We start from the raw sequence: 16,722 nt of genomic DNA on the forward strand, positions 1-16,722 counted from the left end.
GTTGCATTTTCCACTCTTCAAGCCCAATGGGCTCTCGTGTGAGGGGGCGTGTCGAGATATATAGTCTCACATTGGTTGTATGTGCAACTAATGTGGTCTTTATAAGACTTTGGGCACTCCCACCCTTTGAGCTAGCTTTTAGGGTGGTGACGTCAAAGTTCTTAACAATATATAACTATATATAATATATATAACTATTATATATAAGTTACCTGTTAGGTAAAAGTTACGTAAAGTTTATATATATATATATATATATGGGTTAAACGATTGTTATGTCGCAGGACATCAATCCTGTTATGCTACACACACAAACACCATTGGAGCCCACCATTACTTTTAATAAAATAAAATAAAATATTAAAACAAATTTCGAAGTGTCTGCAGGAAATCAAATCACTTTCGTGTTGCATAACCCTTGTTTTTCCATATATATATATATATATATATATATATATATCAACATCAACATCAACATCAACAACACCTTTATCCCAAATTAATTGGGGTCGGTGGTAGATGAACCCACATGAAAGATACAAAACGGTTGAAAAAAAGTAAAAGAAATAAAAAATAAAAAATAAATAAATAAATAAATAAAAATACACAAATAAAATAATAAAATAAAATAAAATGAAATAAAAATATATGTATATATAAATAAATAAAAGTAAAAAAGAAAGGGACAAGAAGAAGTGGGGGAAATGAAGGGGAAAAGGACTAAAAAAGGACCATCTGGAACATAGGAATAACAGCGAGTCTAACCCTCCACCATACTTATAGCTTTTCTCCATTCCTTTCTAAGACATATTGTCCGCCAATCTATATCTCACTCCATTAAATCTTGTTTTACTACTTTCCCCCAAGTAAGCTTCGGCCTACCTCTGCCTCTTTTTGTGTTTAGCTCTTGGTAACAAACTTCTGTTCTTACAGGAGCATCCATGGGTCTTCTCATCACGTGCCCAAACCACCTCAATCTATGTTCTCTCATCTTCTCGGCTACCGGTACTACTCCGACCTTTCGTCGAATATCTTCATTTCTTATCTTATCCATTCTTGTGTACCCACACATCCACCTTAACATCCTCATCTCTGCTACTCCCATCTTATGCTCATGTTGCCTATGTGCTGGCCAGCATTCCGCTCCATATAGCATTGCCGGTCGTACTGCCGTTTTATAGAATTTTCCTTTTAACTTCAGGGGAATTTTGCGGTCACACAAAAATGCAGATGCACTACGCCATTTCATCCACCCTGCTCTGATTCTGTGATTTACATCCTCATCAATCTCTCCACCATTTTGTAAAATGGAGCCCAAGTATTTAAAAGCATTTTTTTTGGGTACCTCTTGACCATTTAGATGCACAGGTTCTTGGTCCTCATCTTGTACCAGAGAAAACTCACACTTCAGATACTCAGTCTTGCTTCGACTTAATGTGAATCCTCTGGATTCCAATGTGCTTCTCCACAATTCAAGTTTTCTATTAACACCCTCCTTGCTCTCATCAATAAGCACAATATCGTCTGCAAAAAGCATACACCATGACACTTCCTCTTGAATATCTTTTGTTAGTTCATCCATAACTAAGGCAAATAGGTAAGGACTTAGAGCCGACCCTTGGTGTACACCTACCGTGATAGGAAAATAACTTGATGATCTGTTACAAGCTTTTACACATGTAGTAGCCCCATCATACATATCCTTGATTGCCTTTACATACTTTAATGGAACCTTTTTCTTCTCCAGGACCCACCATAAAACTTTCCTTGGAACCCTATCGTATGCTTTCTCAAGGTCTATGAACACCATATGCAAGTCCTTCTTCTTTTCTCGGTATCTTTCCATTAGTTGTCGCATCAAGAAAATGGCTTCCATGGTACATCTTCCTGGCATAAATCCAAATTGATTTACAGAAACCTTGGTATCTCTCCTCAAGCGATGTTCAATAACCCTCTCCCACAGTTTCATAGTATGACTCATTAGCTTAATGCCTCTATAGTTTGAACAATTCTGTATATCTCCCTTGTTTTTGTAGATAGGCACAATCATACTTTTCCTCCATACATCAGGCATCTTATTCGTCTGGAGAATCTTATTAAAAAGATTGGTCAACCATTTTATTGCCACATCCCCCAGGCCTCTCCACACTTCAATAGGGACACCATCAGGCCCCAAGGCTTTATTAGTCTTCATCCTCTTTAAAGCCTCCTTAACTTCATGTGTATTAATTCTGCGTACAAATCTTCTATTCATATCATCATACGCGTCCTCTAAGTCCACCTCACTTGTATTTCCATTCCCATTAAACAGCTTGTTGAAGTATTTCAACCATCTTTCATTTACATCTTCATCTCTCACCAGAAGTTTTTGATTTTCATCCTTGATGCATCTAACTTGAGTGAGGTCTTTACTTTTCTTATCCCTTATCCTTGCAAGTTTATAAATACCTCTTTCACCATCCTTGCTCCCAAGACTTTTATACAACTCGTCGAAAACCTTGCCTCTCGCTTCTCGCACTGCTTTCTTTGCATTTTTTCTCACCAATCTAAACTTTTGCAGGTTCTCTTCATTGGGACTTTTATGCAAAGATCTAAAGCACTCCTTCTTATGTTTAATTGCCTCTTGCACCTCTCCATTCCACCACCATGTTTCCTTTGTATGAAATCCATTTCCTTTACTTTCTCCCAACACCCTCCTTCCCAAATTTTGAATACACTTAGCCATCTCATTCCATATTGCATTTACTCCTCCATCAAACTCCCAAGGTCCTTCGTGCAACATTCTATCATTGAACTCTCTCTTTTTTCCCTCCTTAAGCTTCCACCACCTTATCCTTGGATTCTGAGCCCTCTTCTTCATTGTACGTACTTTGTTGAACCGAACATCCAAGACTACCAGCTTATGATGCGTAGCAACACACTCTCCAGGGTAGACCTTACATTCGACACAAGAAGTTCTATCTTCTCTTCTAGCCAGAAAGAAATCAATCTGACTACGATTATGGCCACTATGATAAGTGATCAGGTGTGACTCCCTTTTTTGAAAAAAGGTGTTCACTAACACCAAATCGTAGGCTAGTGCAACATTCAAGATATCTTCTCCAGTCTCGTTTCTCGTCCCATAGCCAAAACCTCCATGGATTCTATCAAAACCTCCATTGCTTTTACCAACATGACCATTTAGATCTCCTCCTACGAAAATCTTCTCCTCTCGAGGTATTCCCCTCAAAACCTCCTCCAAGTCTTCCCAAATTTGGCTTTTATCAGTTGGTTGCAATCCAATTTGGGGTGCATACACACTGAGGATATTCAGGATTAAGTCACCCACAACAAGCTTAACCAGAATAATCCTGTCGCCTTTCCTTTTGACGTCCACAACTTTATCTCTGAAACTTCTGTCGATCATAATTCCAACACCATTTCGACTCTTGTTCGTACCTGTGTACCATAACTTGAAACCAGTTCCATCCACTTCCTTGGCCTTTTCTCCAGCCCACTTAGTTTCTTGCAAACAAACAATATTCACTTTCCTTCTAGCAAAAACATCTGCCAACTCCCTCAATTTACCCGTTAAGGTTCCTATGTTCCAGCTTCCCAATCTCATCCTTAACTCCTGGGCTGTGCTTGCCCGCCACGCTCGCCCATCTGCGTGTTGGGACCCTGGCATACTTCTCACCAAATCCGGGTGAAGACCTGGCGCCTTGCCTTGGGGCAAGGACCCTAGCCCACTTTTCACTACACCTCGGGCCCGATGCAGCGCCTTGCCTTGTGGCAAGGACCCTAGCCCATTTTTCGCTACACCCGGGGCCCGGTGCAACGCGTCGCTATGAAGGGTACGCCCCAACGAAAAATCATATAGGTTCATCACATAAAAATATAGCTGTTTTTTACGGCCGGTTCGCAACACCTGACGCCAACCCTCCTCCTTTATCCTGGCTTGGGACAGGCCATGCATGCAAGCACACATGGGCAGAGTTAAAGTATTTCTATATCTATAAAACTAACAGGTAACTTATATGACAAAAGTATTTATACAGCAACTTTAGATAAGCTTATCTACAGCTGCCATTTTTAACTATATTCTCCCGGGAGAATATAGTTATAACGTTAAAGTTGCTCTTTTCTCTTTCTCCACGTCAGCACAAACAACATTTTCTCTCTCTTCATTACTTTTGTGCTGACGTGGAGAAAGAGAAAAGAGCAACTTTAACGTTATAACTATATTCTCCCGGGAGAATATAGTTAAAAATGGCAGTTGTAGATAAACTTATCTAAAGTTGCTGTAGAAATGTTTACCCCAACTTATATATATAGTTATATATATATATATATATATATATATATATATATATAAGTTACAAGTTACGTTATATATATATACATAAAACTAACGTAACTTTTATATAACTAATATATATATATATATATATATATATATATATATATATATATATATATATATATATATATATATATAAAAGTTACAAGTTACGTTATATATATATACATAAAACTAACGTAACTTAAAACTAACGTAACTTTTATATAACTAATATATATATATATATATATATATATATATATATATATATATATATATATTTATGACTAAGTTCGTGACTTCCATTGTTTGATTAGGAAACCCTTAGGATGGATTCTGAAACCGTTCTCAAACAACATTGTTGGCTTAATCTGCAACTTTTTACCACCTAGTAACGTTGATATTACTATATCCTTTCTCAATTTTCTCTGATCTGTACACTTTCTCAAAGGACAAGGATGCTAACACGAAATGATTATTTATACACAAATCTCCTTATTACTATATCCTTGTTTCATTGCACATGCTTGTTATCATGTTAGTCTTGTAGACTTCTTTATAGTGATTTTATAATCTCTCTTCCCTCCCAACTTTTTGCAGTTTGCAAGGTTCGATCTGTTCAGTTTGGGCAGAAAGGGGATACCCTATCTGAACACCCACTACTAGTTTTTCTAATTTTTTTTTTTTTATGAGCTGCAGACTTGCTATCTTCCAGCTCCTAAGGGAACTTCCTGGGCTAATTATGCTAGATGTGTGAAGTATGTTTAGCTGGGATAGGTGTAGGTTCATATTGAGTATCTTTACTTCTTTCTTAACTCTCTCTAACTCTCGTATGCGCGCGCTTGTTTCTACTGAGATGTGCACTTCTCGCCAATTTTAAAAATATATTTTTCATTCTTCATGAAACAACTATCATCTTAATGAAATAACCCTTGCTGTTGTAAAGTCAAAGCTCAAAGCTGCTGAATAGTGAGTTTTGATCTCATGATCAACAAGACATGGCAGATGGCACTAGAGATTCATTTGGTGTTCATCATTATTTTTTATATTTTAATTTTCATATAACAACAAAACTTAGTTCAGTATCAAATTATTGATGAGTAGACTTTCACGTCATGGATATTTAAGCTTATAAAATTTATGATATCAGTTTAATTTATTTTTTGTCACCTTTCTAATCCTGATTTTCAGGTCGATTGTTGGGAGGCATGGAATTCATTTCGTCTGCATTGTGAGCATCATAGGCAATTGTGTGTTGCACTTGATAATTTGTGAGTACTTCATAATACTTTTGATCCATTACACAATACCTTGATCTTACGTGAGGTTCTTTGACTCATATTGTTCAACTATGTCTGTAATTGCACCAATTCTTTATTAATTTCCTCAATCAAGTATACTTTCTTGTTAATAGGATTATCCTTCCTTCAGACAACTCACTAGAACGTTGGTATGGGGAGCCTGTTATTGCCTATAAAATACATACAGATGTAAGGACATTTAATGATTTAAACAGCAAGTATGGTGCTACTGATCCTCGTCTAAGTCATAATGGTTTTGTTTGAAACTTTGCTAGTCCTTTTTGACTAATGATCGTGGTAATAAGTACCTCCCAGAGCGACATCAGAGGTTTAAGATTATATATCATATTAGATTTGCTTACAGTCTTTTGAATGGCGATTCATCCTTCTTTTGGTGTTCTTTATATGTTATTAAATTTCAGTATATTTAGTTTTTGCATTTTTGAGATTTTTTATAACTTATTATATAGGCCATCAGGATCAAGAATATATAATGCTCCTGTACAGCGCTGTTGAATGAGTGGATGAAGAGTTGTGCTTTTCAAATTATTTGTGTTTTAAATATTTTACATGCCTATAGGGTACAGTTGCACAGCAAGAGAAAAGGGCTGCACAACAAGAGAAAAGGGTTGAGCAACAGGATAGTCTCATGGTTATGATGCAGAGGCAAATGGAAAAAATGGAGAAGCTTATGCAAAGGTTTCCCGAGGCATTATTAGATACTGAGGATGACGACAAGACTCAGCCCCCGTCTCAGGACTTAGGTGATGACCATGATTATGCAGATCATCCACCAGCATGACTTTTGTATCTTGTTTGGAAGTATGACAAGATCTATTGTACATAGACTCTTTTGATTAGTATATAACAGGGACTTTTGTATGTGTATGTCTCTTTTGATTAGTATATGTCTTGGACTTTTATAGATATAAGACTCTGTTGATTAATATATGACACAGACTTTTGTATGTATAAGAATTTTTTGATTAGTATATAACAAGAACTTTTGTACACATAATTATATTAAGATCATATGATTTTGATGTTATTTACTTTCATTATATTTGTTTATCAGAGGCAAAACATAAATTGGTATTAATTTTGTAGAGAGAAATTAAAAAAAAAAATCGATGCAAGAACAATTTTGTCAAAATTTGAGGCAATAGTTTTCGAAGGAATTTCATTCATTTTCGGTCGAAAAATTTCGACGGAATTTGTTTTCCATGAAAAATCATTACAAGATTTTTCGACGAAATTTCATTCATTTTCGGTCAAAAAATTTCGACAAAATTTATTTTCCGTCGAAAATTATTACAAGATTTTTTTACGGAATTTTATTCATTTTCTGTCAAAAAATTTCGACGAAATTTAATTTCCGTAAAAAATTAATACCCTGCGAAAGACAGCCTTATCGGTGTACCCACGTCGTTCGTCACAACACTGGTCCGTATCAATCTTGAACACAGAACCAGGATTAAGTGTCATGTAGGTCAGCCAACCAGGTAAGAAGGCATATGATTTATCCCAGTCGCCAAACAACTTCACAATGGCCTTCATTTTAGCCTTCCAAGCCTTCCTATAAGATATGTTATATCCATACAAACGTTGTACCCTCTCCTGAATAAGAACTGGTTTCAGAGATGGATCTTCTTTTAACATACCTATAAAAAAATCGAAGTCAACATAGTCAATAAATATACCGTAAAAATAACATAAACATAACTAATGTAACCAAACATCGCGTAATACATACTTATAATGGCTGCACAGATTACATCAGAATCCAGCTGTCTATGGTCCCGGGTAAGGCCTTGGTTTAGGCAGGTGTGTTCTTTACCCCACTTACTAACAACCCAAGTATTTCCATTCTTGGGCAACATAGCCCGCACGTACCAGGGACAACCATCATTATGGTGTCGACACTTCGTCACAAATCTATGGTCATCACTTTTTGCCACCACAACAGTACGATGAGCCTTCATACAATATAATTTGACTGCATGTTGCATTTCAGATTTAGTTCGAAACTCCTGGTACAAATATAATGGATCCCCTAATTGCCAACCACCGTGGAAGTCATCGTCGCCATACAATATCTCAGTCTCATCATTAGGGTGAGCCCAATTAATGAAGGAATAATGTGAGCTTTCGTTCCAAAACGGCTCAATCTCGGAACCTACGTCCAAATTACAGGAGTTATCTGTCAGTACGAATGATAACACAAATATGAAATATTCATTTAAAAACTTTAATTTACTATCTTACCACTGCTAACAGGGTCAACACGGAGTGGTGGCATAACCTGGGAACTCAGGTTTCCTGAACTTGTGTCAGCGTCAAAATTCTCCTCTACGTCCGTATCTGAGGTGTCACCCAGCGGAATAACACTCTCGGGTTCACCGTTGTCTTCACTGTCATGCTCATCCTCATCCTCGTCTATTTCCCTCAGTGTTATCTGACTTAAGACAGGTGCAGGTGCAGATAAACCGACCACTCTGTCTTCTTGACTTTGACTTCTTTCATGCATGGGTGCAGATGAAGATTGACCACAATCTATTTCAACATATATCTCAATAAAGTTTTGAAATTTTCGGTCCACAATTGCATCTATGACACATTCCACATCTTCATCGTCACATATATCATCACCAATGTAGAATATAGCATCCTTACCAACTGTAGACTCTACCCTGGCGATCATCCGATGAACGCACTGGCTGCCTTGTAGCCCCAATTTTTGGTGAATCCTCCCTTTCAGCTCATTGTACGTAGTGCCCCGTTTGATTTTCAACATTTTCATTTTTCCTTCAAATTGAACACCGTTGGGGCCTTTATAATGCTTTCCATCATAGTAGATCATTGTAACATACATGTTTGGGTTTGAGCTCATATTTCACACGAATTTGGGGGTAGGAATCGGATTTTAGGGTTTTGGGTTCGAATTTGGGGGAAACAAATGAGAAAATAAGGGGAATGACAATGATTTCACAATTACTATGATTTAGAGATGGTGGGATGAAATGGAATCGTTATTGGAAGGATCACAGCTGACAAACAAGAGATAGAGGGGGTACAAAACGAAAATATTGCAAATGAGACCGAGAGAGGGCTGGATATAGGGTTTTCTGCGACTTTTAATCAACTAAATAATGTCCTTAGTCGATTAAAAGTGCTCGAAATGTAGTCGATCAAGGTGAGGATGTAGTCGATTAAAATTCGTGATTCATGTTTTTTGAATTTTGACCATTTAGTCGATTAAAAGTGCAAGTTGATCGACTAAATGAGGGCAGGATGGTGGATAGTTCCGAGGGAGGGACAAATTGGTTATTAATTAATTAATGAGGGGTAAAAAGGTCAAAAAGCCTGGAAATAACTCTATTTACTCGAGTTAATAAATTCATCTACTCAGAGTTAATATGAGACATAGGGTATTAAATTAGCTAAATTAATTGAATTAGCATTAAATTAAACATTATACAAATTAAAAATATTATTAAATTTATTAAGTCTAATAATATTTAAAACCATGAATAATTCTTAAAATAAATTTTTAAAATTCTCAAAAATTTAAAAACAAAAAATTATTGCTTATAATAATTTGATTATTGATTGATAATTAGAAAATAGAATTTATTTGATTTTTATCTAAGTAAATAGGAAAATAATAATTGTTTTCTTTTTCAGAAATTTTAGAACATAATTTTTATTTATATGATAATATTTCTAAATTCCTATAAATTTAAAAATATTAAATTTATTATTAATATAATTTTTTAACGATTAATTTTTGGAAAAAAAATTTGTCCTTTTAAAAGATATAACTTTGTGTCATTTTAGATTTTAACTGTTGACTTTCATCAATCAACAGTTATAATTTATTAGGTCAAATTTAATAATTAATTAATAATTTACAATAATTATAACCATTGATTGACAAAAATTAACGGTTAATATCTAAAATATCACAAAAAAAAAAATTGGTAAAAAGAATAACACAAAGTTATATTGACATTTTGACCATTATATCCCTTATTAAATAAAAAATAACCATTATGTCCCTGGTTCAAAATTATAGACCAAATTGCCCTATTTTAATCGATTAAAGTAAATATGTAATCGATTAAATAATATGTAATTGATTAAATTAAATACATAATCGATTACAATGTGAAAAAACAAATTAACTTTAACGAAAGCTGAGTTGAAATGGAAATGGGTTGAATAATACCCCCACTGCAACTATTATACTTTTGCAGTTAATCAAACCCTCAAAATCCCATAAAAATTGTAACCCAATCTATAGAAAATGCATTCAAATTTCCATTAAATAAGGACAACAACCACTGAAGGAAACAAATTCAAAAGACCTGCAAAAATTTCGTTAAAAATTTAAATTTTATTTTTTACCACATTAAACTCAATGAAAACCAGCGCGCATGCTTCACGCAAGACCAGATTGTTTCAGGTTTTCAGCATTCTGAACAGATAGTATACTCTTTCCTTCAAAAACATAACCCACATTCTCCCAACTAATAAGAAGTTACCTTTCAGATACTTCCGCTCCATCACTATAATTATTACTATTGTTTTTTAACAGAGAAGAGAAAAACACTAGTAATTATAGAAAGCATGAAAACACACAAAAAAAAGAAAAAGGATAAGGTTTTTTTTTTTAAGAAAAAAAATGAATGTAAATGAGATGAGATGAAGTATTTTCAAGATAGAGACAAGCATGAAAAGAGTGAGGTTGGTATGGCAAGGGGTGATGATGCGTAGGATAAGGATGTGCAGGATAGAAGCCTCTGGTCCGCTCCACATGTTCGCCTTCACCCCATGCAACTCTCTCTCCATCTCCGGCGTGTGCCCACCATGCCCCGCCGCCCCTTGATTCACGTACTTGCTCAGCTCCGGCGCACCGGCAGCCTCATCAAACCCACAAACGACAAACGTTTTTTTCTTAATCTTTTTGTCCAAAAAATTCAATGTACCTTTTTTTGGTAAATAAAAAAGGAAAAATTCAAAGTTATAATAACGAAATAATAATATAGTGATATTTTAAAATCTCTATAAATTAAAAAAATATCAAATTTATATTTGATAGTAATAATAATAATATTTTTTTTATTTTTTTTCGTAACTGTTAAAAAAATAATGGAGTTTTTTCAAAATTATTTATTTATTTGTTATTAATAATATGATTACTTTTTTATTGTCAATAATATCAAATTTATTTTCCCGCTTTTTGAAATCTAAATATAGAGTCTTGAAAGTTGAAAGTAGCATATTGTTAAATTTATTTAATAAAATGATATTTTGGTCTACAAACCTATTGAATATATATGAGATTGTGGAAGCCGCAATTTTGTTTCACGAAATCCGTGGAAAATCTTAAAATATAATTATATTTGAGGAAATATATGTTGAGATCAAATAAGATTGTTTTAATTTATTTTGTCAATCAGAATAAATCCCTATAATTAAGTGGTTTTCTTATTTCTCCATATTTAAGTACACGTTGCTAGAAAAATACAATCCATTACAATTATTTTGACAGAAACCCTAACGCTAATTCTGTGTTGTTGAGTAGAAAAAACAGTGCATGGAGAGTAACATCCCTGAGGAGATGGTGCAGGAAATCCTGTTGAGGTCACCTGTGAAATCTCTTCTTCGATTCAAATGTGTATGTAAGCAATGGCTTTCTCTTATTTCTGATCCCTCTTTTGCAAAATCGCATTTTGAACTATCTGCTGCTCCGTCCCACAGACTTCTCTTCCCAATATCATATTCTGATTCCGAAGCTCAATCCATCGATGTTGACGTGCCGTTTCACGATGAATCTGCTGTTGTGAGCCTCATTCACCCCCTTCCAAAGTTTGATGTTTCTTGTTGTATTTTTGAAGTTTTTGGTTCCTGCAGAGGGTTTGTTCTTTTCTCGGTGTTTTCGTCAAATCTCTATGTATGGAATCCATCAAATGGTGTTCACAGACCGCTGTCACTGTCATTCTCTCATCTTATACGAAAGATACGTAAATCCAATATTTATACGCTTCTAATTGGTTTTGGGCATGACCCGTCCACTGATGATTACTTGGTAGTTGTTGTATCCCAGAATGAGGAGGGAAACCACATGATGCTTTTCTCTTTGAAAACCAATTCATGGAAAAAAATCCAGCTTTCCCATATTCCCCATACGGGTTACTACAAGTTGCATGGATTGTTCATTAACGGGGCTATTCATTGGTTGATTTTCCCTCATCATGGAAGTGATCCAGGAGTTATTATTGTCTTTGATTTGACTGAAAAACAACTATCAGCTATATCTCTTCCAGATGGTGATTTCAAGTTCGGCTATTTGTCTGGTCGGGATTTGATAATCACTGGTGGATGTCTCAGTTTTTGGTACAGGGAGGGGTTTACACAAAATTCAGGTGTGGTTTATGAAAGAATATAAAGTGCATTCATCTTGGACTATGTTTGAGATTCCTCATGACAGGGAACCCAGACTCGTTTGCTCCACCAAAGGTGGTGAACTTGTTGCATTAAATGATGCCAATTTGATGAAATTTAATGATAAAGGAGAATTGCTTGAAATTCACAGAAAATATGATCGTCTGGATTGGTTTCGGGCTAGCTTTCTATACAGAGAGTCTACTGTCACTCCCCGGTGACTGTTGTGAAAACATGGAAACACAACCAACAAAAACAGACAAGAAGAATTAGGGTAAGTAATGTTCTCCAGTCCTTTTGACCATTTCAGTCATCCATAACTTTAATTATGCAATTATAAGGAATTAATGATGAGCTTTGGTGGTGGATCGAGTTTACCTATGCTTAGGGAAAATAATCAATGTCTTGCTTCTTCTAAATAAACAAAGGCTATTTGAGTGGTCAATCGTACGTATACTCGTCTGAAATGCCATGCCAGTGCAGAATTAGTGTCCGTTTTGATGATAGTTTCAGCAAGGTTTGATTGTGTCACATATTATAATTAGTTGTCAATACATGCTCTTTGCAATATTGATCTTATTTCTTCTCAATGTTATTCCAATGTATGTAGTTCTTTTCTTCCCATCACTTCCGTTTGCAGCTTCAAGACTTAGTTACTTCAATGTATTTAGGGGCCATTAATTTTCTATAATATAACGTGATGTCTCTCAATTTCATGCGAACTTGTAAAGACAACTTTAAACAACTGTTCTATGACTGGTCCAAATACTTTAAACACTACATGATTCAAACCATATATCAAACAATTTGTCATTCAGACTTTATGGGCACACACACTCAGGTATCACATCAATGAGCCAATTTACATGATTTAAAAGAGATTAACAATAAAAGAGATTAACAAACCAATAAAATAAAGTGTTATATTTATCTTATTTTACATGAGAGAAACAATTTTTCTACACATACAAAAAAGGAGTGGGTCCCACCACTCTTTTTTTCTCTCTCTTCTCATCTGTGGGTCTCACTTACAATTTTATTTCTACAACATGAGATAACTATTTTCCTACAATATAAAAAAAGTATTTCCTTAAAATAAAACCCATTTTGTACAACAAAAAAAAGCAACTACCGAAAACAAGCACCAAATAAGCATAGCAAGAACAAGCTCCGAAAATCAAACCTTTTTCCACGCAATGTTGGGTTAATCCACTTCGATGTTGCTTCCCCCATTTGCTAACATTGAGCAATCAAATCAGAAAAGAAAAAAAAAAGAGCTCCGAAATATTTATTTGTGCAAAAATTTGTTAAAAAAAATGTGTTAGAATAACACAATATCAAAGAGACCAAGCATAGAAGCAAAGCCGTAATCATGTGTTTGATACCGAGAAAGAATAGAAAAAGAGATAGAAAAGTTTCTAAGTTTAATGTCAACGAACCTTGTGTGCACATTCAGAATAATTAGAAAAGAAAGAGGAAATTAGGAAGAGAGAGAGAGGGTTTTGATTTTAATAACAAGGGTAAATAATTAAGGGTTGGCTTTTCTGCAGTTATTGCAGATAAGTTATCTGCAGTAAGCCCAATACGACGTCGTTTTGGGCAGAAATCATGGTGTTTTTGTAATTTTAATTTATTTCAGGGTTATAATAGTCTTTATATTTATAATTTTTTAAGATTTCAATACCAAAACGACGTCATTTTGGGAATAAATGCAGATAACTTATCTGCATTAACTGCAGAAACATTTTTCCCAATAATTAAATTAAAATATTTTACCTTTTAAAACTCCCAAATTGGGAACAAATCTTTGGTACGTGAAATATACCCAATTCAGTATATCTTTTTCTAAATTTGAAAAAAAAAAAATCACCACTTTAAAAAAGAAATACCTGCCACAATGAAAAAGTTTTTGCTTTTGGAAAGATGTATGTACCAAAAATTTATTTTCAAATTGGAGAAATTTTAATTTTGAGAATAACAAAAGTTTTGAAGGATTTTGCAAAAATCTTCAATTCTCTCTCCTCATTTTTTTTAAACTCATTAATAAGAAAAAAATTTACCAAAACTATTTTTTTTCCTTTCCCTTCCCTCCAAACAAAATCTAAAAAGACAAATATTTTTCCTTTAATTATATAATAACCAAAATTCCAATAATTAAGAACTTAATTTATTTTTAAAAAAATATATAGAGAAACCAAAATACAACCTAACTTTCAAAATCCAAGATAACATAATACTAAAAGAAAGTTTTATGTCCATCAAAAAGTAAAACTTAAAAAAGAACTGTAATTCATGTCAAAATACCATTTTTCTAAGATGAAATTGAAACATCTGCATTATAATTTTACATACTACACAAAATCATATGGTTACTAATTTACAATATGTGAATCAACATTCAACAGCCGGGAGTCGAGAAAGAAATATTTTGAGAGTACCGATGAGGATTTTTTTTTTTGAGAAGTTATATAATTAGAAGATCCACAACGTTGTACCTCTTTATTAATCCATACTAGAGTTGCCATCTCAAACAGAGATCATTTAATTGAAGCAAAAGTTTATTAACTTGACACCAAACTTTATTACAAGAACTTGCATTGAACTCGTTAAAGCTCGACCACAAGTGAAGGAAATTAAATCTCAAGTTGTGCCTGCGATTTTGCTAGCAAATCCAGTTTGCTTGTCACCGAACCTTTCCCATAGCATTACTCCTCCATACCTGCGTGATCTTTTGACAAAAGGCAACACTTGATTCATGAGCATTTGAGTTGGTACATAGCCACTACCAGCAGATGATGTTGAAACTGGAAGTCCAACATAAATCTTGCGTGCCCTTATTGACGTTGTCCACTGATACCATGAATTCTGAAACCTGCTGGGGTTGCGAGAGTCAAATTGACAAGGACCATTGTTGTAAAACTGTATCCAAACATAGTCAAATAGCCCTGTTGATAATGCCCCATTAAGGTGTTGATCAGGGAAAGGACACTGAGGTGCAGCGGTTAAGTGCAATTTTCTTCCCCCTCTGCTAAGCTGAAAGAGTCTCCTTGCAAGATCAGCATAGTGGGCTTCACCACCACCAAGTTCAATGTCGAAATCTATGCCATCCAACACAGCATTACCAAATGGTCTTGAGCTTGGTGATTTTCCTCCCAAGAAGTTGTTCCATATGTAATCTGCTACATTTCTAGCATCTTCAGTTGATGATAGAGAGTACCCTGGCTTGCCACCTCCAATTGAGAGCATCACCTTGATCCCCTTCTTCTGACAATTCTTGATGTCTTTGCTCACGTCTTTGCAACCATTTGATGCTGGGTTACAATGACCTGATAGGTCGAGTAGAGGTTGACGACCACTGCCAAATTTTGATAGAAATGCTATGTTTACAATGGTGTATAGTCCAGAGTTACATGTTTCTGTCAATGAGCCCTCTCTCTCGTTTTGGCCCCAGTAAACCACAATGTCTCCTGCATTTGTACTAGAAACCAAGGCAAGAAAAATCATGACAAATATAATTGAAGGGTAACCTGTTTCATTCCCCATTGCAATCTTTGTTGTCTTGAGTACTAACCGAGTTAGGAACCAATTTATAGAGCCTCACGAAAATTTTTATTAAACCTAATGTAACATGCAGTCTATGCAGTTATTGTGAAATGAATTTATATAAATTGATTATTAATTTAATATTTCAATTTTAAACTAAGTCGTGTTTAATTTTTCAAATAAGTACATATATTTATTATAAGTTACAACACTAATTTAATGGGTATTGTATTTATAAAAATATTAAACTCAGTTAGGTTTGCGTAATTAGCTCAACCAACATGTGTCTGGCGTGACTGAAGACCAACTCCAAGAGCAAAACAAGTACGTTATTGTTAAACTAATGCTCATGTCTAACTCTTTCGTTACATGGAATCTGTTCTGTGCAAATACTGTTTTTCAGATAATACCCTAACTGATTTTATTTTTTTAAGCTCAATTTTTGGAAATACTTTATTTTATATCAAATATTAGAAACAATAATTCAAGTCCTGAAAATAACCCTACCCTTCTTTCCTGGCTTGCAAAGAGTTCACTCTATGTTCTACTGCTTTAGATTTTTATAATTACTACATTTCTGGAGACAGAAAGACGCGTATAAATTCCGTTTAGTCAAATTTTAAGTTTATATTCCAAATAAAGACAAGGTTTCATCCTCATTAAAACCCAGAGAATGCCTATTCAGCCAAAAATAAAAAAGATACGTGGTTGGGCACTGGGCACCGTATTTTAACCAAAAAAAAAAAATTAAATTAAATCCGAAACCATGTCCATCGCTTAGATGCTAAACTCTGGCATGCTTCATGTCCATCACTTATTCCGTGGTCTTTTTTCTATAAATGAAAATTTTTCTTCCATTTCTATCCCTTTTTTTTTTTGATTTTTTTCCCTTTGTCCTTTTTTTTTTCTATTTTGAGAAAGGACCACATGGTCCAGGCCCACAAAATACCTTCTCCCCAAAGTGCTTGTCATACGAATCTGCTACATTTCTTGTCCTATTTTTGTTTATATATTTATTTTATATCCTATCATTCTTTTAGTAAAATAATATTTTCACATCGAAATATTTAATTTATTTAATTAAAAATATATATAGAACAAGTTATATTT

The 16,722-nt window shown here is 34.5% G+C and overlaps 2 protein-coding genes across 2 annotated transcripts; one reads left to right on the plus strand and one right to left on the minus strand.

Moving 5' to 3' along the window:
• Positions 1-11,221: 11,221 nt before the first annotated feature.
• LOC133306979 (F-box/kelch-repeat protein At3g06240-like) lies at positions 11,222-13,364 on the plus strand (the record flags this gene model as incomplete). Its single annotated transcript, XM_061507398.1, has 4 exons — positions 11,222-12,021; positions 12,116-12,275; positions 12,615-12,701; positions 13,329-13,364. Coding segments are annotated over exons 1-4 (1,083 nt in total), but the record flags the coding sequence as incomplete, so codon positions are not given.
• Positions 13,365-14,709: 1,345 nt separating this feature from the next.
• On the minus strand, positions 14,710-15,612 carry LOC133306980 (basic endochitinase-like). The gene has a single exon (XM_061507399.1). The coding sequence runs from the start codon at positions 15,610-15,612 to the stop codon at positions 14,710-14,712; it is 903 nt and encodes a 300-aa protein (XP_061363383.1).
• Between the last annotated feature and the right edge of the window lie 1,110 nt (positions 15,613-16,722).

The sequence above is a fragment of the Gastrolobium bilobum genome, unplaced genomic scaffold (genome assembly GCF_033153095.1).
Source record: "Gastrolobium bilobum isolate Gb01-03AN ecotype WA unplaced genomic scaffold, APGP_CSIRO_Gbil_v1 utg10532, whole genome shotgun sequence".
NCBI lineage: Eukaryota > Viridiplantae > Streptophyta > Magnoliopsida > Fabales > Fabaceae > Gastrolobium > Gastrolobium bilobum.